At 45.6% G+C, this 25133-nt stretch overlaps 1 protein-coding gene across 1 annotated transcript in view; it reads left to right on the forward strand.

Moving 5' to 3' along the window:
- Nucleotides 1-468: 468 nt before the first annotated feature.
- The window catches only part of SHISA5 (shisa family member 5), a 62350-nt gene continuing 37685 nt past the window's right edge, over nucleotides 469-25133 (forward strand). Inside the window, exons 1-3 of the mRNA XM_038772641.1 lie at nucleotides 469-633; nucleotides 8821-8974; nucleotides 12841-12915. Of these exons, the coding sequence (XP_038628569.1) occupies nucleotides 567-633; nucleotides 8821-8974; nucleotides 12841-12915 (296 nt within the window). The 5' untranslated portion in view covers nucleotides 469-566. The remainder of the gene's footprint in view (nucleotides 634-8820; nucleotides 8975-12840; nucleotides 12916-25133) is intronic.

Here is a 25133-nt window from a genome sequence, read left to right on the forward strand (position 1 = left end):
CGTGTATGTGTGTGTGTAGGAGTAGCAGAGTCGAAGGACAGTTTTAGCGCTAGGCAAAACGATTGGATTTGTGAACTCTAGTCAGGAAGCTGATCTGGCCAGTGGTCGACTCTGCCTTCTAATTGGGGCAGGTGGAGCAGGAAAAAGGGGAGAGAGGGGGAGATGGAGGAGGGCAAAGGGCAAGGTTAGGAGGGAGCAACATCACCTCCCGCTCCGGAGTCGGCCCTGCGTAGGGCAGGTTAAGGAAAACACACCACGGCGGGATCCCGTGACTTCTCACTCCCTACAGCGAAGGGCGAGGAAATAAATGAGCTGTGCGGCCAAGGGGAACGATTTGGGGCTGGGAATGGGGGAGGGGGCAGAGTCGGTGGAGTGTGAAAAGAGCGAGCCCCTCGGGAGGGCGGGGCGCGGAACCTGGGCCCCGCCCCCTGGTCTCCCCCCGCCCCCGGCCCTCGGCGCAGCTGGCTCGGGCCCGGGTTTCTTGAAGCCGTGTGAGCGACCACCCTCGGTTCCGCGCTCCTCGCTCTCCCTCGTCCTTTCCTCTTTCCTTCCCCTGTCCGGCCGCCATGGTGCCCCCGGCCCGCTCGCTCCTGCTGTGGGTGCTGCTGCTGCCGCTGCCGCGGTCCCTGAGCGGTGAGTCCGGGCCGGGGGCAAGCGGGCGGCCGCGGGGAAATGGAGGGAGCGGAGGGGCCCGACTCAAGTCCGGCCCCACGAGGGGGCGGGGGGCAGCAGGCCGGCCGGCCGGGACTGGCTTCTCCAGCCAGCAGTTCCTGGCCCCGGGCCGGGGGGAGAAATGCCTAGATGCCGGCCACCGCACCGAGGGCTCGGGGCCTTCTGCTTTCTGGCCCTGCCCGACTCGGACCTTGCTTTCCCCTTCTGGTAAATGGGGAGCCTTAGCGCTGGAGCCAAGTGTGGGGAGCGACCCGAGGCGTCATGGTTTTCTCGGCACACCGTTAGATCCGGGGAAGACCTGGGGGGCTGGTGATAGGCACTGTCTCGGGAAGGCCAATCTCAGTTGGGAATCGATTGTTTTTCTAGCGCCTCCAAGTAAACGAGAAGTAGCGTGGCCTAGTGGAAGGAGCCCAGGCCCGGGAGTCAGAGGACCTGGGTTCTAATCCCGGCTCTGCTGCGGGACCCTGGCCAAGTCACTTAACTTCCCTGTTCCCTCAACTGCAGAATGGGGATTCGATACCCGTCCTCCCTTTCTAGATCGTGAGCCTCCGGGGGACCTGATTATCTTGCATCTTCCCCAGCATTTAGTACAGTGCTCGGCACAACGTAAGAGTTTAAATACCCATCAGTCGCTTATTGAGTGCTTACTTATTGGTACAGTATGTATAGCACGGTTATTATCCAAAGATTCTCACCGTCCCCAAGAAACCCAGTGGTATGCCGAGAAGGCAGGTCATTCATTCAGTCGTATTTATTGAGCTGTTACTGTGTGCAGAGCACTGTATTAAGCGCCTGGGACGTACAAGTCGGCAACATATAGAGTCGGTCCCTACCCAACAATGGGCTCACAGTCTAGAAGACTAGGTCATAGGCCTGGAGTTCAATCAGTAATTCAAGGGTATTTATTGAGAGCTTACAGTGCGTAGAGCAGAACTTGAGAGAGTAAAATACAAGAAATGATCTGAGATTTGGCAAGTCATTCGTTCAGACAACCTGAAAGTAATAACCTGGGTAGTTCATCCTTCTCTGCTAAAATGAACAGGTTTGCATGTGGACAACCCCTGCGGACTAATTCTGTTAAAGACTGTAAATGATTTTGAAGCTTGTAATTGATTTAAAATCACCTATTCAATCTGCGCTATGATGAAAAACAAGCCATTTTAGTGGTGTTGCACTTATATAACAACTGCGGTATTAGGGCCAAATCTGAGATTTGGGCACGAGGAGTCAAGTGTTCTACCGATTTAAGGGCCACATCCCAAAAGGTAATACTTATAGGCACCTTGGAAAAAACAGCACATGAGGAGATAACCACTTTCAAGGGACTGAGCTATTGGGGTGACATAATTTTAATTAGGATTTCTTCTTCAATAAGGTCTACATTAAATTTTGATAGTTGACAATTTTAGGGTGATATGGGTTTTTTTGGGCTACCTTATTTTGATAAAGTAAAGATTTGCTTTTGCCACCAAGAGTTATTGTTTTCTATTTTTCATAGTAAATAGAGAAGTAGCGTGGCCTAGTGGATAGAGCACGGGCCTGGGAGTCTAAGGATTTGGGTTCTAATCCCGATTCTGCCGATTGCTTGCTGTGTGACCTTGGGCAAGTCACTTAACTTCTCTGTGCCTCAGTTTATTCAACTGCAAAATGGGGATTAAATACCTCCCTACTACTTAGACTGTGAGCCCCATGCGGAACAGGGACTGTGTCCGACTTTATGAACTTGTACCCACCCCAGTGCTTAGAACAGTGCTTGACACGTAGTAAGTGCTTAACAAATACCATTAAAAAAAAAACCTTTAGCTATGATAACCTGTAAATCCAACTTGAAATTATGTGCTCATTATTTATGATCTCATTCATCAGTCAATACTTTCCGGAGTCTATTATTGCTTTAACGTATCAATTTCTCATTAATACGATCAACTTCAGTGAAAGCTTTTTCAAAGAGTAAATAAAAACTGAATATGTGTATGTATCGGATCACAACTCAAAATAAAATCTTCTTAAAAATTCTGCATTGCCTTCAACTCTGTAAACTTGAAAAGCTGCTTCCAGAAACATCTTAGAAGATTTCTGAGAAGATCTTGGTCTCAAGTGTAAATGAAGGTAAACTAAGATAAATTTGCAGAGATTGGTTGCTACGCTTCTTAATAAAACCAATTCAGATATTCCTCATATATGTAACACTGTATTTCAGAATGTTTCTTTCACATTTTGAGAGAGAGAATGATTTAGTACTTTTAGAAATAAAATACCAACCAACTGTAGGGTCTATGGAGATTAAATTTTATCTCTTAGTGTACTTAACACTGGTTCCAAAGAGCCAGTAGTTGCCAGTTATTCTGAACTGGGGCAGAAATCAAAAGAAGATATAGTGTTGAGTCAGAACAACGTACCAGAGTTTCTTAGCCCAAATTTGACCTAGAATTTGCAGCATGGCCCAGTGGCAAGAGCCCGGGCTTGTGAGTCAGAGGACGTGGGTTCTAATCCCGGCTCTGCCACTTGTCTGCTGTGTGACCTTGGGCAAGTCACTTAACTTCTCTGTGCCTGTTTACTTCACCTGTAAAATGGGGATTAAGACTGTGAGCCCCATGTGGGACAACCTGATTACCTTGTAGCTACCCCAGTGCTTAGAACAGTACTTGGCACACAGTAAGCGCTTAACTAATAGCATTATTATTATTATTGTTAGTCCTGCTTCTTTCCCAGCCTGAGTAGAGCTCTAGAAATAAAGTGTCTGGGCCCATCTTAGGTCTGCTGAGGACTGGAAATGGACCCAGGCCTCACTTTTGGGTGGCACTACTGATCAGAAACCGGTTGCCCAGGGGTGGCTATCCCAGGAGGCTGCTGGGACTACACGGCAGCCTACTTAAGAGAAGCAGCATGGCCTATTGGATAGCGCATGGGCCTGGAGGTCAGAAGGACCTGGGTTCTAATCCTGACCGCCACTTGTCTGCTGCGTGACCTTGGATGAGTCGCTTAACTTCTCTGGACCTGAGTTACCTCATCTGTAAAATGCAGAGTAAGGCTGTGAGCCCCACATGGGACATGGACTGTGTCCAACTTGATTAGTTTGTATCTACCCCAGTACCTGGCACGCAGTAAGCGCCTAACAAATACCGTGTAAAAACAAAAAGCAAAGGCATCCCTTGTGAGTGAGGCAGTACCCCCAGAACTGCCCTACGAGAAAGGGCCCTAGGAAAGTAGATTGAGGGGAGGGATGTCCAAACTTAGCCGAAACCTGGCCGGCTTTGGCTGGTTCTGACTTGACTTGTGGGCTCAGGGCCTTTATGACCTGACCTGCAGGGTGACCTGAACCTCTGCACTTCATTCAGATGTCTCCCCAATAGCTCGGTCCCTTGAAAGTGGTGATCTCCTCATCTGCTGGTTTAGGCCCCTGCACTTTTAAATATAAGGAAATAATTTACCACAGTGGCTAGGGAGAGGATGGTGTCCCCCGCCCCTGTTCCTGCTCTGGAAGCTTTGGTCAGAGTGTAGTTGGGGGAGTGGCTATAAGCAGGAAGATGGAGGGGATGGGAAGGATGGCTACACTTGGCTTGCAGCAACAGCTGTTGAAGTCATTATAGATAGATAGTCTTAATACTGGAGGGTGGGGAGGGGAGACCATAGGCAGGAAAGCCGCAGGAAAAGGGGAAGGCAGAAGCAGGAATGCTGCAGTAAATCAGCAAATAGTTCAGGATGTATCCCTGGGGCACATGGATTCAGAAGTTTTAGGTTTTTCCTCAACATTTTCACTGCCAAGATAGATACTTTGATTTTATGACTCAGTCCTAATTGGGCCACAGCCTGTCGATGTAGCATATTTGAGTGGCGAATTGTCGATACCTTCAATGTCATCAATGGAATCAATATGCGTTTTGGAATATTTAGCAAGTTTGTTTATTTTAACATTTATCTTTTTTTCCCCTTCAGGGAGTTATCTTCCCACTTTGTAAATAGCCTCTGAAAATAGTTTTATTGCTTAACTATCACGTGGTCAGTTTTTGCTTATCTCATATGAGTGACATCCTTGTCTCTCTTGTGTAAAACCCTCCCCTCAAAACCCAGATTGTGTTAAATTGTTGAATAATGCTGGAGTTCAGCACCCAAAATTAAGCAAGGTCGCCAAGCATTGCTGTGTTTGCCCATAAGTAACTGAGGTAGGGTGGCTATTCATCCAGTTTTGTATGGCAGCGTGATTTTCAACTGTCTGTCCCCTGTGGAATGTGATGTGGGGATTTGACTGGAGTTTTGTCTGGTGTTCTTATTTGAAACACCTAAACTTCCCTCCACCTCAGCTCATGCCTCTAAGTTCTGCAGCTGAGAAGCAGCATTTTGCTCATCCTTCCCTCTCTCCCAACCACTCATTCTGTGATGGTGCCTTCTCCTCTGTCTTCAACGGCACCCATGTCTCTCCTATCCTCAAAAAAGTCCTGCAGGATACCACCACACCATTCAGCTGTCACCCCATCTTCCTTCTCTCATTCCTTTCCAAACTCCTTGAATGGCTTGTATATATCCACTGCCTTCACCTCCTCTACTCTGTTTCTTCTTGACCCCCTCCAATCTGGTTCCCACCCACTTTGCTCCACAGAGACTGCTCTTGCTAAGGTCACCAATGACTGCCTTCTTGCCACGTGCAATGGAGACTAGTCTGTCCTCGTCCTCCGACCTCGAGGCAGCCTTCAATAGTGTAGAACATTCTCTTCTTCTGGAAACACTATCGAACCTTGATTTTTACTGATATTTTTTGGTTCTCCTCTTAGCTTTCTGGCTGATCTTTCTTCATCTCTTTTGCTAGTTTTTCCTCTGCCTCCCATCCCCTAACTGTGAGTGTCCCAAATGGTTGTTGTGGGTCCTTTTCTCTTCTCCCTTTACACTCACTTCACCTGCTCCCAAGGCTTCAGCTACCACCTCTAGGTGAACAACTCCCAAATCCACCTGGCTAGCCCTTCTGCAGTCCCGCATCTCCTCCCGTCTGTAGTTTACTGTCATGTGGATGTCCCACCAGCATCTCAAACTCAATATGTCCAAAACTGAACTCCTCATTTTCCTTCCCAAATCCTCTCTGCCATCCAACTTTTCCATCACAGTTGACATCACAGTATTCCCCATCTTTCAAGCCCGCGACCTTGGCTTGATCCTTGACTTTTCTTCCTCTTTCGGTCTCCATATTCCACCTGACGCCAAATCCTGTTTATTTTTTCTTTCACAACATTACCTGGATCTGCCCCTAGGAAGGCCTCCACCCAAACAGCCACCTCACTGGTCCAGGTGCTTGTCATATCCCATCTTGAACTACTGCATCAACCTCCTCACTGATCATCCTTCCTTCTGTCTCTCTCCTCTCCGTTCCAAACTTCACTTTCCTGCCTGGATCATTTTTCTAAAACGTCATACCAGACACATTTCTCCACTGCCTCAAAACCTACAGTGGTTGACCATTCCTCTCCTCCTCCGGCAGAAATTTTTGTCAGCTCCCCCTCTAGACCGTAAGTTCGTTATGAGTAGGGAACATGTCTGCTAATTCTGTTGTGCTCCCCCGAGCGTTTAGTACAGTGCCCTGCACATAGTAAACATTCAATAAATACCATTGATTGATTAATTGACTGGTTGTAAGGCACTCAGCTCTGTCCTTCCTTGTCTATTTTCTATTGTCACTACAGCCCAACTCACCCTCTTTGTTCCTCCCAAACTAACCTCTTCCTTCTCCTTTCTCCAGCCATCTACCTCTTGCTCAAGAAGAAAGATCCCTCTCCCCCCCCCGCCCCCCACTGCTCCCTGGCCCCCAGTCTGTAACTCCTTTCCCTCTCACACCTGACAGGCCCTGTTCTCCTCAATTTCAAAGCCCTTTTAAAATCACATCTCCTCCAAGAGGCTTTCCTGGGTTCATTTTTTTAATGTCCCTTCCTTATTTCCCCTACTACCTGTTCAGCACTTCTTCACCTGAGCATTCTTAAGCTCTCATAGCATGCTGTGGGGGAGTAGCATGGCCTTGTGGATAGAGCACGAGCCTGGGAGTCAGAAGGTCCTGGGGGTCTAATTCTGGCTTCGCCACTTATCTGCTCTGTGACGATGGGCAAGTCACTTAACTTCTCTGTGCCTCAGAGGGATTAAGACTGTGAGCCCCATGTGGAAAGAGGACTATGTCCAACCCGATTTGCTTGTAACCGCTCCAGTGCTCAGCACAGTGCCTTGCACACAGTGAGTGTTTAACAAATACCACCATTATTATTAATGTACCTATCTCACACGCACTAAGTACTATCTCCTGTACTTGTCCACCTTTCTTTCTTCCTACTATCAAGATTGTAAACCCCCTCAGGTCAGGGATAATGTCTATTAATTCTATTGTACTCTCCCAAGTGCTTAATGAATATGATTGATTGGCCTGGGAGATTAATGCAGAGGCTCTGGAGAAATGCTAGAGGATCAGGTGGCCTTGAATGGATTTTCTCCAAATGGTCCCTACAGCATCACTGCTACAACACAAGCTTGGCATATACATGTGACATCGCATGCGTCTGGTATCCATGAGGGCTGTCACTGGCCATCTTACTGTGATGTCAAGTGCTCATTTAGATATTGCTTCCCATACACTGGAAAGGAGTAATGTTACCAAAGAAACTCTTGCCATGCAGCTGTTGTCTTTGTATGTGAAATCATTAAAAGAAAAGCTCAAAACCAAAGACTGAAGATTTTTTGAAATTTAAGCCTGATTTTTTTTGAAACTCTAAAATAATTTGATCAATATTGTCTGGAAGAGCATAATACAGTAGAGGATTTTCAGTCTAGAGGGGCTCAGTCCTGCCAACACCTCAAATTTAACATATCCACAACTGACTTTCTCATCTTCCCACCAAAACCCCATCCTCCCCATAACTTTCCCATCACTGTAGACAACACCATTATCCTTCGTGTCACACAAGCCCAGTACCTTTGGTATTATCTTCAGTTCATATCACTTATTCAGCCCGTGTATTCAGTCTGACACCAAATCCCATTGGTTCTACCTTGGATTCAGGGGACTTGGATGCTCTAATCCTGGCTCCACCACTTGGGCAAGTCATTTAACTTCTCTGGACCTTAGTTACCTCATCTGTAAAATGGGGACTAAGAGCCCTTAGGTGGACAGTTACTGTGTCCAACACAATTATCTTGGGTCTACCCCCCAGCACTTAGTACAGTGCCTGGCACGTAGTAATTGCGTAACAAATATAATTAATTGATTAAGTCTATGATCTCTTTAGAATCCGCCCCTTCCTCTCCATGCAAACTGCTACTGTGCTAATCCAAGTATTTATCATTTTCTCCTTGGCTTCGGCCTCCTCGCTGACCTCCCTGTGGTCAGGGAACGTCTCCTGCATCAGCTGTGCTTTCCAAAGTGTTTACTACGGTGTATTGCACCCAGGGGTTGTTTAATAAATACTGCTGAACTACTATCATTCAACTGTTCCTCCCCGTAGATTGAAAACTTGTTTATTTTAGCCAGCTGAATCTGGCATGTACAACTCACTGGTGACTAGAGCAATTTAATGTATGCACTGTTCATGGTACAGAAGATGTGTGATGCGGTTTGTCGGGATCCCCTTCTCCCCAGAGGGAGCAGAAAGATTCCAGAAGCCCCCCGTAAGCTGTTCACCCCTGCTGTCTCAGTCTCTAGCAGTTAACCAGTGGGAGGGGAAACGGAGACTTAAATCTTGAGTCCAAGTTCGTGTCTTGCGGCCGCTGCGTTCCCAAACATCTTTATTCTCCTCCCCTGCTGCAAGCAGCCTCTGATTCTTCTGACGTCTTTTCCTTTCTTTCCTTTCATCTTGCGTAGGCTCCTTCACACTTCCTTCTTTACTGATTACGTGAGTATTTCTTTTTCGGCAGTTCTTGCTACCAGCAGCCACCTCCCTGTTAAATCAGGCCTCAAATGCATTTTAAGTTTTCTTTCAGCCGTTTTGGTCATTTCACATAGTGTTCTGATAAAACACAAACCCGGTGGATGTGGAAGAGGGAAGCTGAATTGCAAATACTGGCAGCCAACGGAACGGCTCTATTGTAGCTGTATGGCCGAGGATCCGTTAGAATGAGGTTAATATTTTGAGGGGCTCTTTTTCTCCCCAAGAGACAATCTAATATTATTTTCTTGGTTTCCAGCCCTGGGTGAAGAGTGCAAGGATGAATTTGGACAAAATAATTCTCAAGACCCATGCCCGAAGTTTTGCTGTGGAACTTGCTTCTTCCAATACTGCTGCTCAGATGAGTTAAAAAAATTTGATGGCGATAAGCAGAAGTGTGAATTCACTAAAAGGTAAGGAGAAAGTAATTTGCCCCTTATGAAGAATCTCCAGGGTGATAGCAGTACACAGGTGGCAGCCCAACTGACTGTCATTGAAAGAGCACCAAATTACATAGGTCTGAGAAGCAAAAGAGAATGAAAATAGAATGAGCTTCCACTACATGTCTGTTGGTTAACCCACCATCAATTCAGGTGTGCCATGGAAAAGAGCAACATCCCTGAAAATACTGGAGACAAATTCCTGTTTTCTGACCCTGGGGTAGAGTCCAGAGAAAGCCACTGAACGCCACATCAGGGTCAGAAAGAATAATAATGGTATTTGTTAAGCACTTACTATGTGCCAAGCACTGTTCTGAGCTCTGGATGAGTCCCTGGTGTCATCTCCCTCCAGTCCTGTTCTCTGAGCTAGAGATCGAGGGGAGCAGGGGCTCATTTTAGCCTTCCTGCAGCTCGGAGAATAAAGTTGTGGGGAAGAAAGGGAAGCCGTGATCATAACCTCGAATCAGAATTGGAACCCAGGATTCTTTTTCCTTGTTAATTCTGTTGTATCGCTGCTAGGATAATTAGGGGAGATCATGTCTCTTAAAGAGTACATTTTAGGCAGGGCTTAATGTGTACCTCTTTGTTCTGAATGAAAGGGATTTGGGGTTACAATATAGGAATACATTAAAGTCTCCATCATCAATCAAGGGTATTTACTGAGCACTTACCGTGTGCAAAGCACAGTACTAGATGCTTGAGAGTACAATATAACAGAGTGGATAGACATGTTCCCTGCCCACAATGAGTTTACAGCCTAGAGGACTGTCATCCAGCTCAACTTCTGGCTCAGGCAATGAGGAAAATTGAAAATCATGGATAACCAAGAAAAGGTGGCAAAGGTTACAGGGTTTTTTTGGCTCAAGCATGCCTCCATATCTGTTGTTTGCATGACGAGCCCAAGCCAAGAGGTTTCCAGCCCTCAGGATTAGAGATTTCTCAACTCAAGTGCACCATCTGAAGGGCAGGTAGTAATAATAACAATGATGGTACTTGTTGCACGCTTACTATGTGCCAAGCACTGTTCTAAGCAATGGGGTAGTTACAAGTTAATCAGGTTGGACACAGTCCCTGCCCCACATGGGGCTCACACTCTTAATCACCATTTTACAGATGAGGTAACTGAGGCCCAGAGGAAGTGAAGTGACTTGCCCAAGGTCACACAGCAGACATCGGGTGGAGCCTGGATTAGTACCCAGGTCCTTCTCACTCCAAGCCCATGCTCTATCCACTAAGCCATGCTGCTTCTCCAGGTAGTAGTAGTAAGTGGGAGAGAATACACATTGAGAATTAGACCCAATTCCCTGTCCCACGGAGGACTCACTAGCTAAGAATAAGGCGTACATACATAAGTGTGATGGAACCCTTTAGACTGGGAACCCCACCTGGGGCAGGGACTCTGTCTGACCTGATTTCCTGTATCTGCTCCAGTGCTTCATACAGTGCTTGGCACAGAGTAAGTGCTTAGCAAGAGGTTTCCAACCTTTCCTCCTAGAGCCATGCAGCAAAAGTTGGAGGTTTTGCAGTCTCATGTGCAGCTTTGTGTCTGCTCCTCCAGATGTGCCCAAACTGAAAAACCTCAGGAGCCCTTTCTCCAATTGGTTAGGCATTCTAGATTGTAAGCTCCTTGTGGGCATGAAACTTGTCTACCACCTCTGTTGTATTGTACTCTTCCAAGCTCTTAGTACAGTGCTCTGCACAGAGTAAGCGCTCAGTAGATGCCATTGATTCATTGCCATCAACTGGGAGGGCATGCCTTTCCTGCTGGAAGTGGGTAGGGTGGCGGTGATGTGCCCAAGCCGAAAAAAACTCCAATCTTTGCCACAAAAGTTATGACATCCCAATCACAAGCCCAGCTCAGTATTGTGACTTTTAACACAAAAGGCCAGAAACTCCTTTGCTCAGGTGGGCTACTGCCCCCCGCACCCGCAGCAGCAAGGGCATGGAAATTCCTCAACACATATAAACCATAGCCGGTAACCAAGAGTTTACCGAATGAACTTATAAAGAATTCAGGTAAGCTCTTTATAATAGTGGGCCAATGATCTTCCCAACAGCCTTAGAGCAGATCTACAAAGCAGTGTATTGCTAATGTGGTTAGATACTTACATAAGCCTTAATCTCTTTATATTAACCCTGTTACAGCTAACTCTCAATTATTCAGGAGCCTCAATCCAGTTTGTAGGGTTTTTTTGTGTTTTTTTTAAATTAAATTTCAGTGCTGACCATGTGTCAAGCACTGTTCAAACTGCTGTAGTAGATAACTATTTATCAGGTTGGACAATCCCTGTACAATACGGGGCTCACAACCTAAATCGGAGGGAGGTGAATTTAATCCCCGTTATACAGATGAAGTAGGTAACTGAGGCATGGAGAAGTTGAATGACTTGCCCAGGGTCACACAGCAGGCACTTGGCAGAACTGGGATTAGAACCCAGGTCCTCTGACTCCCGGGCCCATACTCGATCCACTTGACCCTGCTGCTTCTTTCTCCTCCTCCCCCTGGTCACCATTTCACTTCAGGTTGACACTGCCACCTGATGATGAGTGGGAGAAGTGAAGAGCTGAAATTCAAACCAGACCATATTTTCTTGCTTGTGTTCCCCACTGGAAGATTGAAATTACTGTATTGTCTGAACTGAGGTTTGAGAATTATCTGTGGTGCCACCTGGAGGAGCTTCGTAGCCAGCTGCTCTTTCATTACAGTGAAAGTTGGTGCCAGAGTACTGGGGTTTAAAATGGGTTGTTTTTTGGGGGGGCGAGGGGTTGGTTTTTTTAATGGTACTTGCTAAGTGCTTACTGTGTGCCAGGTACCGTACTAAGTGATGGGGTAGATACAAGCTAATCAGGTTGGACACAGTCCGTGTCCTATAATGTTAATCACCATCTTAGAGATGAGGTAACTGAGACCCAGAGAAGTGAAGTGACTTGCCTAGGGTCACAGCACACAAGGGGAAGAGTCGGGATTAGAACCCAGGTCCCCTGACTCCCAGGCTGGGCTCTTTCCACTAGGCCACGCTGCTTCCCTAAGTGTTGCACCTTAAAGAGCCCCCGGAGCAAGATGCAAATGACACTGGCCGCTTCCGAGCTTTCGGGTATCATAGCCAGAACCCTGCAACTCTGGGCCAGTTCTCGAGGTTCTCGGGCTTTTCCTGGACTTGAGGATCTGGTTCATTATGGCTCCAGACAGCAGCACGGCATAGTAAGAAACAGCATGGTGTAGCAAGAAGCAGTGGGGTGTAGTGGATAGAGCATGAGCCTAGGAGTCAGAAGGTCATGGGTTCTAATCCTGCCTCTGCCACTTGTCTGATGTGTGACCTTGGGCAAGTCACTTCACTTCCTCTGTGCCTTAGTTATCTCATCTGTAAAATGGGGATTAAGAATGTGAGCCCTATCTGGGTCAGGGACTGTGTCCAACCTGATTTGCTCGTATCCACCCTAGTGCTCAGTACAGTGCCTGGGACATAGTAAGTGCTTAACAAATACCACAATTATTATCATCATTACTCACAGGTACTCCACAGAACCCCAGAATGCTCCCGCCCATGGGTTATTTTGGCTCCTATCACCAGAGATCACTGTGTGGAGCCTCTCCAATTTAGTACAAATTTTTTCCATTAGGGATTGCCATAAGTTTCTACAGGCCAAAGCCCTTTCAGGAGCATTCAGATTTTATCCACATTGTTTGCAGGACACAAATGTCTACTCATCAAGAGTAGCAGTCCGGCTGTATTTTAGTTCTGTCTTTGTTGGGAAAGCAAGGAGTATCAGTAAATTGAAGGTATGTGAAACATATTTGGCTGCTGTCACTGTTGGCAAATTCTGTTTCCTACTTACAGGGCAAATGAGCTGACTGAAGCAAAGGCGTTGAAATTCCCTGCAGACTTTGATGACGATGACTGGATTACTCCCAAGTGAGTGAATAATTTTATTTTAAATTTCCTTCTCATAGAGGAAGGCCTTCAAACCATACTGTAGGAAGCAGCCATCATTGCTGCTCCACTATTGGAGGGAATGTGGCTTTTTGCTCTGTGTGTGTGTGTGTGTGTGTGTTTTCCCCTAATTTTAGTTAATTCCTGGGATTGCCCCTGTGGAACCATCACTCTCTGGAGATAATTCTTGAGGGGAAAAAAACCTGGAAATGTATTGTTTCTAGTGTAGAATACTGTGCCTCTTTCCTCTCTCCACATCCTTGAATTTGCCCCCCTTGGGTTAGAACTGCAACACGCACAGTCCCTGGTGACCATTTGCTCAATTTAGCTCCTGCATAAATGCACTTTCACCACTCACAAGTGGTGAAGAATTGAGAAGAATTGGGATATTGGATAATTTGGGATTGGGATAGATAATTTTCTATCTTCATAAATTGAATTTGTTCATATAGGGAGTGACAGGTGACAGTTTTTCTTTCCTGTCAGTTTGCTGTAACATTGTTTTAGGTAACAAATGAAAAGGATTTTGTGCAGATTCTAGCATTGTTAATAGCATATTGAATGATTATTATATATTTGGCATTAAGTGAATCATAAAATACAAAGGTGATTCACACCCTCGGGGTTTGCAATAGTAAGAAATTGTATATCAAAGGGACAGACATTACTTCTTTTCTGGCTCCCTGAAGATTAGCTTTCAGCAGCCTCAGTGAAATGTTGATCCTTCCTGTTGTCTGGGTTAGGAAAATGGATCAGTTTGGAGGTGGTTTTTGCTATGTGGCTGTTTGTGTTAAGACAGTCTTGGCCATTATCAATGGCTTTTAATAACAGCGAAAGCTTTCATGAACTGGGAACAATAAGAATCCTTAAGTGCTTAGCACAGGTCTTTTGCACCCAGAGAATGCTCAAGAAATAAAGTTACTGCTACATAAACCCTAAAAGAATACCATTACTAGGGCAGACAGTGATCCATCCGGCCTAGTATTCTGTCTGACAGTAGCAACCAGATGCTAGGATTGTTTGCCCTCAGCATCCTTGAAGGTTGGGCAACTGTACATTCTTCAGAGGTCATCATCTTCTAGAATTGACAGACGTTAATTTTGGTTGCTGGGAGGAGTCATTTTTTTTGTAAAATACTTGTTGTGTATATATGTATACATATGGATGTTTGTGTTTGTGTGTGTATATATACACATTCAATTATATATCAATTGTATTAAGTGCTTACTGAGTGCAGAGCACTGTACTAAGCATGTGGGAGAGGACAATATAACAGTATAACAGATGCATTCCATGCCCGCAGTGAGTTTACAGTCTAGAGGATAGAAGGAAAAGGAGATCTGTACATGTTAGTACTTAATACTCTCTCAAGTTGTTCATTTTTTTATGGTATTTGTTAAGTACTTTGTGCCAGGCACTATACTAAGTGCTAGGGTAGATGCAAGGTAATCAGGTTGGACCCAGTCCCTGTCCCACATAGGGCCTGTCTTAATACCCATTTTATAGACAAGATAACTGAGTGACAACAAAGTGACTTGTCACACAACCAACAAGTGGCAGAATCGGGATGAAAACCCAAGTTCTTCTGACTTTCAGGCCCGTGTTCTCAAGTAGGCCACACTGCTTCTCAAGTGCTAATGTACAGTAGTTAGCACTCAGTAGGTGCTCAATAAATACCGTTGACTGGGAATGAGGAAAGGAAATGGAAGTTGTGGCAAGATTATTGTGCTGAACAAGGTCATTGAGCAAATATGCCTGCATTTTTGGAAAGACATCTGCATATAAGGTTTTGACATTTGTGGAAATTTTTTTGTTGGCATCTATATAATAATACTTATAGTACTTGTTAAGTATGTGACAAGCACTGTACTAGGTGCTGGGGTAGATCCGAGTTAATCAGATTGGACAATGTCCCTGTCCCGTTGGGGCTCACAGATTAAGTAAGAAGGTGTAGGATTTAATCCCCTTTTTACAGATGAGGAAATCGAGGCATAGAGAACTTAAGTGACTTGCCCAAGGTCACGCAAGCAAGTGAGTGGCAGAGCCAGGATTAGAACCCAGGTCCTCTGACTCCCAGGCCCGTGCTCTTTCCAATGAGCAACAATGCTGCCTATACAAAGATGAATCTATTATTGACCCCTGCTTATCAATCAGTGCATTTATTGAGAATTTAATCTGTGTAGAGTACTGTACTGAGAGCAGGACAGTACAACACAGTAGAGTTGGTAGCCTGTTCCCTGCCCACAAGGAACTTGCAATCTAGAGGTGGGGGGACAGACATTAAAATAAATACATTACGGGTATGTACGTAAATGCTGAGGGTGGAATGAATATTAAGACTCTAAGATAATTTTTACTTTTTAAGAGTACTGAGAGAAATATGTATTGCAATGGATGTGATCCTTACTGTGATTTTACGACATATAGCTGTATTTCTCACTCAGGAGAGACATTAATTTGATACGTAATAGTAGTAATATCTATTAAGCATTGTGTACAGAGCACTGTACTAAGTGTTGGGAGAGAATGAACTGTTGGGAATTAGATGTGGTCTCTGTCCCTTGAGCGAGGGGGTGAGGGAGGTCTCACAATCTAAGATTCTAGCATATTATTTTAAAATACGGGAGCGATTCTAAACCTCAGTGGAAGAATTCTTCTCTTTAGTTGCTCAGTTACCGTAGAGAGTTGTGCAGGCTGAAAATATCAATCAGTAGATTCAAGAGGGGTATGGCAGAAACTGGGAGGCTTGTCCAGACCTCTGTGGACCAAAGAAGCCTAGCTGCTTGTGAATAGCAATGTATTTGTTTCACTTTGAGTTCACTTTATTTGCTAATGTGGATATATCATGAATGACTATCGTGGGGTATGTCTTCCCATGGATTTACTACAATTAGTTAGGTTTTGTTCCAGAACCAGCCCTAACATGATGACCAGACTCTACAGGTAAGTAAAACTTAAACTCTAAAATCCTTCCCCCGTCCACTTTCCTGTTTGATTCAGCACCCCTATTCCTGCCCTCCTTCCCTGTCTCCCACTGCCCTGCTGGAGTGCTTTTTTTTAAACACCATCTCTCCCCGCCTCAAAGCACCACCCCCAGCTAAGAAAGGGAAGGGAAACGGGGAAGGGAGGGAAGTAGCAACAAGACAGCACTTGCAGCAGCAACTGTTGCCCCTATTCCGCTCTAGTCCATCCCTCTCTCTATTCCTACAGCTGGGGCTGAAAAGGAAAGATGCGTCTAAAAGACTGGCAAGTGGTGGGTGGCATGCCAGATGTAATAATAATAATAATGGCATTTATTAAGCGCTTACTATGTGCAAAGCACTGTTCTAAGCGCTGGGGAGGTTGCAAGGTGATCAGGTTGTCCACTGGGGGCTCACAGTCTTCATCCCCAGTTTACAGATGAGGGAACTGAGGCACAGAGAAGTTAAGTGACTTGCCCAAAGTCATACAGCTGACAGTTGGCGGAGCCGGAATTTGAACCCATGACCTCTGACTCCAAAGCCCGGCTCTTTTCCACTGAGCCACGCTGCTTCTCTAAGCAGATGTGATCTCCATGAGAGGGGACCCCAGAGCTGGAGAAAAGCATGTTCTGCTTTCCGGTGGCTTTTGGCAGGGACCGGAGAGATGGCGGCCTGGGCAGCTGGGAGCTATTGGATCTGGCATGGAAAGCGACAGGGGAGGAAGCTGGAGAGGGGATGTGCTGAGTGGGCAGTTTAACCCCTCCCCAAACACAGGCTTGAAGCCCAGCTTCCCCACTTGGGCTGGGGTTTCAGGAGGGAGGCACCTAAAGGAGGTCACCTAAGCCTGCTCGAGAGCTCCTCCCCATCACCCCAGCCCCTTCTGTGCTGCTTCCCAAGACCCTGGCCGAAGTGGAGAAGCTCGGCTTCCAGTCTGTGTTCGGGAAGCGGTAAGGTGGAAGAGAGAGTGGGGAGGGAATTGATTTCCCTGTGGCGAGTGGAAGTAATGTTGGGTGGGGCCTCTGGATCTTGAGCTAAGTCAGCAATCCATGTGTGTCCTATCTCCACATTTTAGGTAGTGTGGTCATTTGGACTCTGCACATAGTAAGGTGACCATAAGGAAAGTGAAGGATGTAAGATGGTCCATCCCTAGCCATTCGGAACAGTGCCAAGGAGAGCAACCGTCATAAGTTTCCTCCAACTATCCTGGAGCCACTCTGGAGGCAGAATTCTGAACTGGATGGTCCATCGGTCCATTTGTGGTATTACTGATGGATAATTGTTCTGCTTCCAGGGAATGACAGTATGAGGTAGGATCTTTAATGTTAGGTGCAGAAAACTTTGCCTATTTTATTGCTTTATCCATTTTCCAAGAGGTAAACGAAAATTCAAATGTTAAACTCTTCAGAGCAGAGTCATACCTAAAACTAGTCAGGATGCTATTTGTGGTACGTTAACACTGGAGTCAGTTTACCTATCGGAGGTTTATTTTGTAATGCCAAATTTAATGCAGTTTTTTAAATGTAGCAATTACAAATAGCTTAGGGAGGGCAAATTAAGTGGGGCATGGGACCCGTGCCTATGAGGCAGCCACTGCCAGATTTTGAGCTGCTTTCATCAAAGACAAGAGCAGTAAAGAGTTAGTGACCAAGATGAAACCAGTAGCTGGCAGGCCGGCCTAAAGCCGCAAACACGTGTATTCAACACTCATTTGAGGCTAGTCATGCTGGGCTGGCAAGTGACCGAAGCATTAGCCATCTTTGTTGGCATTAGGTAAGGCAACAAGAGAGATTATGCCTTATCCCCCCAGCAAACACAAACACAACCACTGCTTCCCCCCCCCCCCCACACACATTGTGCTACTACAGTAGATGTGATTTGAACTTTGATTTTATCCATTTTACTCACTTAACAAGTACGTAATAATGATGGTATTTGTTAAGTGCTTACTATGTGCCCAGAAAGTGAGGCCCAGAGAAGTGGAGTGACTTGCCCAAGGTCACACAGCAGACAAGTGGCAGAACTGGGATTAGAATCCATGACCTCTGACTCCCAAGCCCGGGCTCTTTCCACTAAGCCGCACTGAGTACATGCTTTTCTTAGTTTATGGCTTCTATTATGCCAGCCATTTTCAAGCCAGTTTAGAAGGAACTACCTCCAGATTGATTTATTTTGCCATCAGTCTTTTCAGAAATTTCATTTTGCTGTTCTTATTGTTAGATAACTTTTTTATCATTTGGAGTATTAATAATGCACCTTTATTGTGGAGCAGCAATTGCTAGGTGCCAGACAGACTATACAGAATATACTTAAATAGATGGGTTGTCTTTGAAGAATTCCCCAATGAATCTCTTGGAAGAAAGAAGCATTCAGGTGCATCAGCTGACTTAGTTATGCCCCTATAGAATTTAAGAACTTTGGAAACAGGAATTTAGCCTTCCTCTGAACTATATTACTTATGTATTTCCATACGGCCTCTGTTTACCTGCAGCTCCGCAGCTCACACTCTTCATTCCTCCCAAATAGACTTTCTAACTGTACCTCACTTTCCTTCCTCTGACTCCTTACTGACACTCCTTGGTTTGGACCTCCTCCTTCCCTCCTCTCCACTTCCCTCCAGTCCCTAATCAGCCAGATCAAAGCCCTCCTAAAATCCCATCTCTTCCAACATTCATTTTCCAATTTTCAGCAGCCCAAGCTGTCAACCTACCAGCCACCCTGAGCACTTGTATATTTATGCCTATCCTTGAAATGTATGTACATTCAATCATTCTATATTTCATCCTAGTTGTAGTAGAAAATGTATTTATTGGAGAAGCAGTTTGGCCTAGTGGATTGAGCATGGGCTTGGGAGTCAAGACCTGGGTTCTAATCCCGGCTCCACCACCTGTCTGCTGTGTGACCCTGGGCAAGTCACTTAGCTTCTCTGTGCCTGTTACCTCATCTGAAAAATGGGGATTAAGATTGTGAACCCCCTGTGGGACATGGACTGTGTCCAACCTGATTTAATTGTATCCACCCCAGCGCTTAGTACAGTGCCTGGCACATAGCGCTTAACAAATACCATTGTTATTATTTTAGGAGGGATTTGAAAGTGGGGAGAGCTGTGATGTGTCAGATTGGTACGGGGGAGGGAGTTTTAGACTGGTGGAATAGCATGAGCCAGGGGATGGAGGTGGGAAACAAGAGGGAGGTACAATGAGAAGGTGGACTTGGGCGGAACAAAGAGAGCAAGGTGGAGTGTAGCAGATGGAGAACATATATGTAATATGGCATGAGTTGGTGGAGTGCCTTGAAGCCGATCGTGGACATATTCATACCTTATTCTTTCTCCTGCTCCCAAGTCTTAAATTAATTCATTCATTCAATCATATTTATTGAGCGCTTACTGTGTGCAGAGCACTGTACTAAGCGCTTGGGAAGTACAAGTTGGCAACATATAGAGACGGTCCCTACCCAACAGCGGGCTCACAGTCTAGAAGGGGGAGACAGACAACAAAACAAAACATATTAACAAAATAAAATAAATTGAATAAATATGTACAAGTAAAATAAATAGAGTAATAAATACGTACAAACATATATACATATATACAGGTGCTGCGGGGAGAGGGAAGGAGGTAAGGAGGGGGGATGGGGGGAGGAGGGGGATCAGTCTGGAAAGCCCTCCTGGAGGAGGTGAGCTCTCAGTAGGGGTTTGAATGGAGTAAGAGAGCTAGCTTGGCAGATGTGCAGAGGGAGGGCATTCCAGGCCAGGGGGATGACATGGGCCGGGGGTCGACGGCGGGACAGGCGAGAACGAGGCACAGTGAAGAGATTAGCGGCAGAGGAGGGGAGGGTGTGCGGGCTGGGCTGTAGAAGGAGAGAAGGGAGCTGAGATAGGAGCGGGCGAGGTGATGGAGAGCCTCGATGCCGAGGGTGAGGAGTTTTTGCCTGGTGCGTAGGTTGATTGGTAGCCGCTGGAGATTTTTGAGGAGGGGAGAAACATGCCCAGAGCATTTCTGCACAAAGATGATCCGGGCAGCGGCGTGAAGTATGGATTGAAGTGGGGAGAGACAGGAGGGTGGGTGATAGGAGAGGAGGCTGATGCAGTAATCCATTCGGGATAGGATGAGAGATTGAATGAGCAGGGTAGCAGTTTGGATGGAGAGGAAAGGGCAGATCTTGGCGTTGTTGCAGAGGTGAAACCGGTAGGTTCTGGTGACGGAATGGATGTGAGGGGTGAATGAGAGAGCGGAGTCGAAGATGACACCAAGGTTGCAGGCTTGTGAGACGAGAAGGATGGTAGTGCCGTCAACAGTGATGGGAAAGTCAGGGAGAGGGCAGGGTTTGGGAGGGAAGATAAGGAGTTCAGTCTTGGACATGTTGAGTTTTAGAGGGCGGGCACACATCCAGATGGAGATGTCGTGAAGGCAGGAGGAGATACGAGCCTGGAGGGAGGGAGAGAGAGCAGGGGCAGAGATGTAGATTCGGGTGTCATCAGCATAGAGATGATAGTTGAAGCCGTGGGAGCGAATGAGTTCACCAAGGGAGTGAGAGTAGATAGAGAACAGAAGGGGACCAAGAACTGACCCTTGAGGAACCCCTACAGTAAGGGGATGGGAGGGGGAGGAGGAGCCCGCAAAAGAGACTGAAAATGAACGGCTGGAGAGATAAGAGGAGAACCAGGAGTCTGTGAAGCCTAGGTTGGATAGCATGTTGAGGAGAAGGGGGTGGTCCACAGTGTCAAAGGCAGCTGAGAGGTCGAGGAGGATTAGGATAGAGTAGGAGCCGTTGGATTTGGCAAGCAGGAGGTCATTGGTGATCTTTGAGAGGGCAGTTTCCGTGGAATGTAGGGGACGGAAGCCAGATTGGAAGGGGTCAAGGAGAGAGTTAGCGTTGAAATTTGTCTGTCTCCCCCATTATATTACTATTATTATTATCATTATATTTATTAAGTGCTTAATATGTGTCAAGCACTGTTCTAAGCGCTAGGGTAGATTTAAGATAATCAGGTTAGATACCATCCCTGTACCACATTGGGCTCACAATCTAAGTAGGAGGGAGAACACATATTGAATCCTCATTTTACAGTAGAGGAAACTGAGGCCCAGAGAAGTTAAGTGACTTGCCCCAGGTCGTACAGCAAGCAGTTGGCAGAACTGGGATTAGAACCCAGATCGTTTGAGTTCCAGGCCCGAGTTCTTTCCACTAGGTCAAGCTGCTTCTCTTAGATTAGGAAAATACATTTGAGAGCAGGGAAGTAGGTTTACTTATGTTGAACTCTACCTAATACTGTCCACTGCACTCAGTTGGTACTCAGTAAATGCCACGGATGGATTACTAAAATGCCTGAGGGGGCTTGGTAAATATATGACTAACGATTAATCATTGTGTGCAAAGATAATATGGCTGAGGACATCTGATGAAAGCTCCCAAAAAATGATGTCCCCCCTGCACAGCCACCAAGCACTTCCACAGATTTTTTCCTTCCCCTTTCAAACCGGGCGGGGATTGTCTCTGTTGCTGAATTGTACTTTCCAGTCACTTAGTACAGTGCTCTGCACACAGTAAGTGCTCAATAAGTACGGTTGAATGAATGAATGAATGAATTCAGTTTTGTTCCATCATCCTTCAAAGCATTCATCGAACACCTGCGTATGCACAACACCAGACAAAGCTCGTGGGAAATGTCCAAAATGAATAAAAGATGTTCCTGCCCTCGAGGAACCTCGAGCCAGTTAGGAAATTTATTAAGTGCTAAACATGTGCCAAGTGCTGTGCTAAGCACTGGCATAAATACAAATGGAATGGATAACTATTAAATAACTATTTGAGAAGCAGCGTGGCTTAGTGGAAAGAGCACGGGCTTGGGAATCAGAGGTCATGGGTTCTAATCGCGGCTCCACCACTGATCAGCTGTGTAATTTTGGGCAAGTCACTTGACTTCTCTGTGCCTCAGTTACCTCATCTGTAAAATGGGGATTAAGACTGTGAGCCTACATGGGACAACCTGATTACCTTATATCTACCCCAGTCCTTAGAACAGTGCTTGGCACATAGTAAGCGCTTAACAAATGCCATCGTTATTTATTATTATTATAAACCAAATGTGCACCTTAATACAATCTCCCTCTCCCCCACGCTTGTGTCCCTGGCTCTCTGAGCACTGCTGACCAACGAACTGCTGGATGGTGGGGGTGGGGAATAGAGCTAATAACAGCATCAACAGCTTCTCATCCCCAGCAGGGTAACAGTTCATTAAAAAAAGGTGGGGGGCAGTGAGAGGAGGGTATAGGAGTCAGTTAATGGTATTTGAGTGCTTACTGTGTGCAGAGCACTGTAATAAGTGTTTGGAAGAGTACAATATAACAGACACCTTCCCTCCCCACAACAAGCTTACAGTCTAGATAAGCTGGAGGAACCTGGGCATGTGAAGTAGAAAGGGGCAGCACCCTGCAAAATCTGAATTTTGTTTACTCGACTCACAGTCCTGCATCCCTTGGGGTTTGAGTCTGACTCCAGTCTAGTTTGGGACTAGAAGGCAGTTCTGCCTCCCCATACTGAAATTTGAGTTAAATGTTGAGTTAAATGTTGAGTCAACATTGAAAGACTCCAGCAGATATAATTATGTGTTTGTTTGTTTTTTTGAAGTGGATTTATTGAACAAAGCTGTTTCCGGCATTTTGGATCTCTGCTTCACTAATTTGCTTAGTCTCAGAATTAGAATATACTGTACCTTTAAGAGGATTTCCTGAGCTATTCAGAGAGGTGTGTCCAGAGAAGCTTGCTTAATTTTTTCTGCTGATGTCATTACAAGCAGAACAACCAGAGAATTCACCGAATCAAACCGTGGCTTTTAGCTTTTGAGACATTTTAAGAGATACTGTTCAATCTCTTTTCAAATAGAGAGGGAAAGAGAGTGAATCAGCTACCACTTATTGGAAAAAGAAGAGCTTCGGGGAATATGGTGTATCGGCACCTTTAAGAAAAAATTTAAAATGGGGTAAGATTGGTGTGTGTGTGTGTGTGTTGTGGGGTCTATTATGTGTAGGGGCATGTCTCTATTGTGAATAATATGCCTTGAGGGTTACTTTTCTTAAAAAAATGTAGTAGCATATATGGGAATGGTAAGAAAACATATCTCTACATGATTAGAAATGTAAAATCTCAAATTTTGAGTGGCAAAGTATCTAATTTCTCCAAGTTTAATGTAATAATGTCATCTTTTGTGGTTTCTTAAAGGACTCAGTAGTGAGTATAGAAATACTATCTAACTTAGGTCAATATTTCTTTGAAGCAATGGTTTCATTTAGTTTCAACTTCTTTCCTAGTAGCGACGTATATCCTGTTGAATAAGCTGCACATGTATCAACTAGTATCTGAAGCGTAGCTTTTGTTCAGTAAATTCCATTTTGACTACTAGAAATTACAGGTTATATAGCAGCACTATTTTCATGGGTTTGTTCTTTCAGGAATGAAACTTATCACCATTGAACTTTTAAGATGCCCCATTAGGGTGGGGGGACTCGTACTAATAAATACTATTATTACTACAGTTCTCTGCATACAGTAAGTGCTTAATAAATACTATCAGTATTTGGCATAAGTTCCCACTGAATATGAGGACAGTGTTTTGGTGATATACTCCGGGCATGCTTTAGGTCAGAATGATCTAGTCTGAACCCAGCTATGTCCTGAATTTATATGAAATTCCATATCCCCTTTTTTGCAATGTTTAAAACTATATTATGTTTCAAAGCAAAAGAAAAAGTCGTGACAAAAGAACCACAAAAATTCCTTGCAAAAGGAGAATTAGTAAAGGAAATTGATTTTTTTTTTTCCCTGAGCTCATTCTAAACCTGTGGTTCTCAAAGGCAGTCACTGGCATAGATGCCAGACCTAAAAGCAAACCCTGGCAGTAGGAAGGGAATCAACCAGGTCAATAGGCAGAGAGTAGTAAGTTCCTCGAGGGCAGGGACCATGGCTTTTACTTCTACGTGCTCAAGTGCCCCCATGCAATCAATCCCATTTGAGTGCTTACTTTGTGCAGAGCACTGTACTAAGCACTTGGGAGAATACAGTATAACAGAGTTGGTAGTCGCATTCCCTGCCCACGACAAGCTTACAGTCTAGAAGAAGTATGGTGCTTTACATAGAGGTGCACCCTAACTGCTGATGATGGCGGCGTTTAGGCTGGAAGAAGTTAACATGGCTGAGTGTGTCCCACATTACTTTGGATGGGCCCAAGTTTCTGGCTCCTATTCAGCCACCCACATAGCCAGCAGAAGCCCCTAAAATTCTGCGTGTGGCCATGGGCCTGGTCCTGCTCCTGATGAAGATCGAGGGCCCAGCACAGGTTTTGCAGAGAAAGAAGAGACAGCTGAAGCTGCTCCAACTCTCCACCACAGTCATGGCTGCTTCTGCCACTGTTGTAGCTTCCGCCCTCTGGTGTGGGGAAACAGCACACTGAGGTGCCTGCATTGGAAATCTCAGGGGAATAGCCCACGGTAATGGGGCTGTCAGCTCTGGAGCATAATGGGGACCTTTGCTGGGGCTGCCTTGAGTGGGAGATCCACATTGTGTCACCTCCATGTCTCTTTCTCTGTTTCTCTTTCTCCCCCTCCCCCCATCTCTCCCCCCCACACACCTCTTTAAGTGGTATCTGTTGAAGTGCTTACTGTGTGTCAAGCACTGTTGTAAGCACAGGGGTAGGTACAATTCAATCAGGTGGAACAGTGTCCCCTGTCGTAAATGGGAAGCAGCATGGCCTAGTGAATAAAGCACAGGCCTGGGAGCCAGAGGACCTGGGTTCTCATCCTGGCTCCACCACTTGCCTGCTGTAAGACCTTGGGCAGGTCACTTCATTTCTCTGCACCTCAGTTTCCTCAACTGCCAAATGAGGATTCAGTACCTGTTCTCCGTCCTGCTTAAGCTGTGAAACCCATGTAGGACAGGGACTGTGTCCACCCTGATTAATTTGTATTTACCCCAGCATCTAGAACTGTGCCTGACATATAGTAATCATCTAACAAGTATCATAAAAAAAATGGGGCTCAAAGACCAAGTAGGAGAGAGAATATTTCTTTCCACCTCACTCCCCCGCTACGTGGGTACGTAAAAATCTCTCTTTCCCCACCCTCCTCTTCTCACTTTTCAGGATGACTAGATTGTGGGCAAAGACAGTGTGGCTGTAAATAACTCCAATGCTCAGTAGTACCAAAAACTGTGTTTCAGAATGACATTCTGATTTGGTGCTATTAG

Source organism: Tachyglossus aculeatus, chromosome X1 (assembly GCF_015852505.1).
Source record: "Tachyglossus aculeatus isolate mTacAcu1 chromosome X1, mTacAcu1.pri, whole genome shotgun sequence".
Taxonomy (NCBI): domain Eukaryota; kingdom Metazoa; phylum Chordata; class Mammalia; order Monotremata; family Tachyglossidae; genus Tachyglossus; species Tachyglossus aculeatus.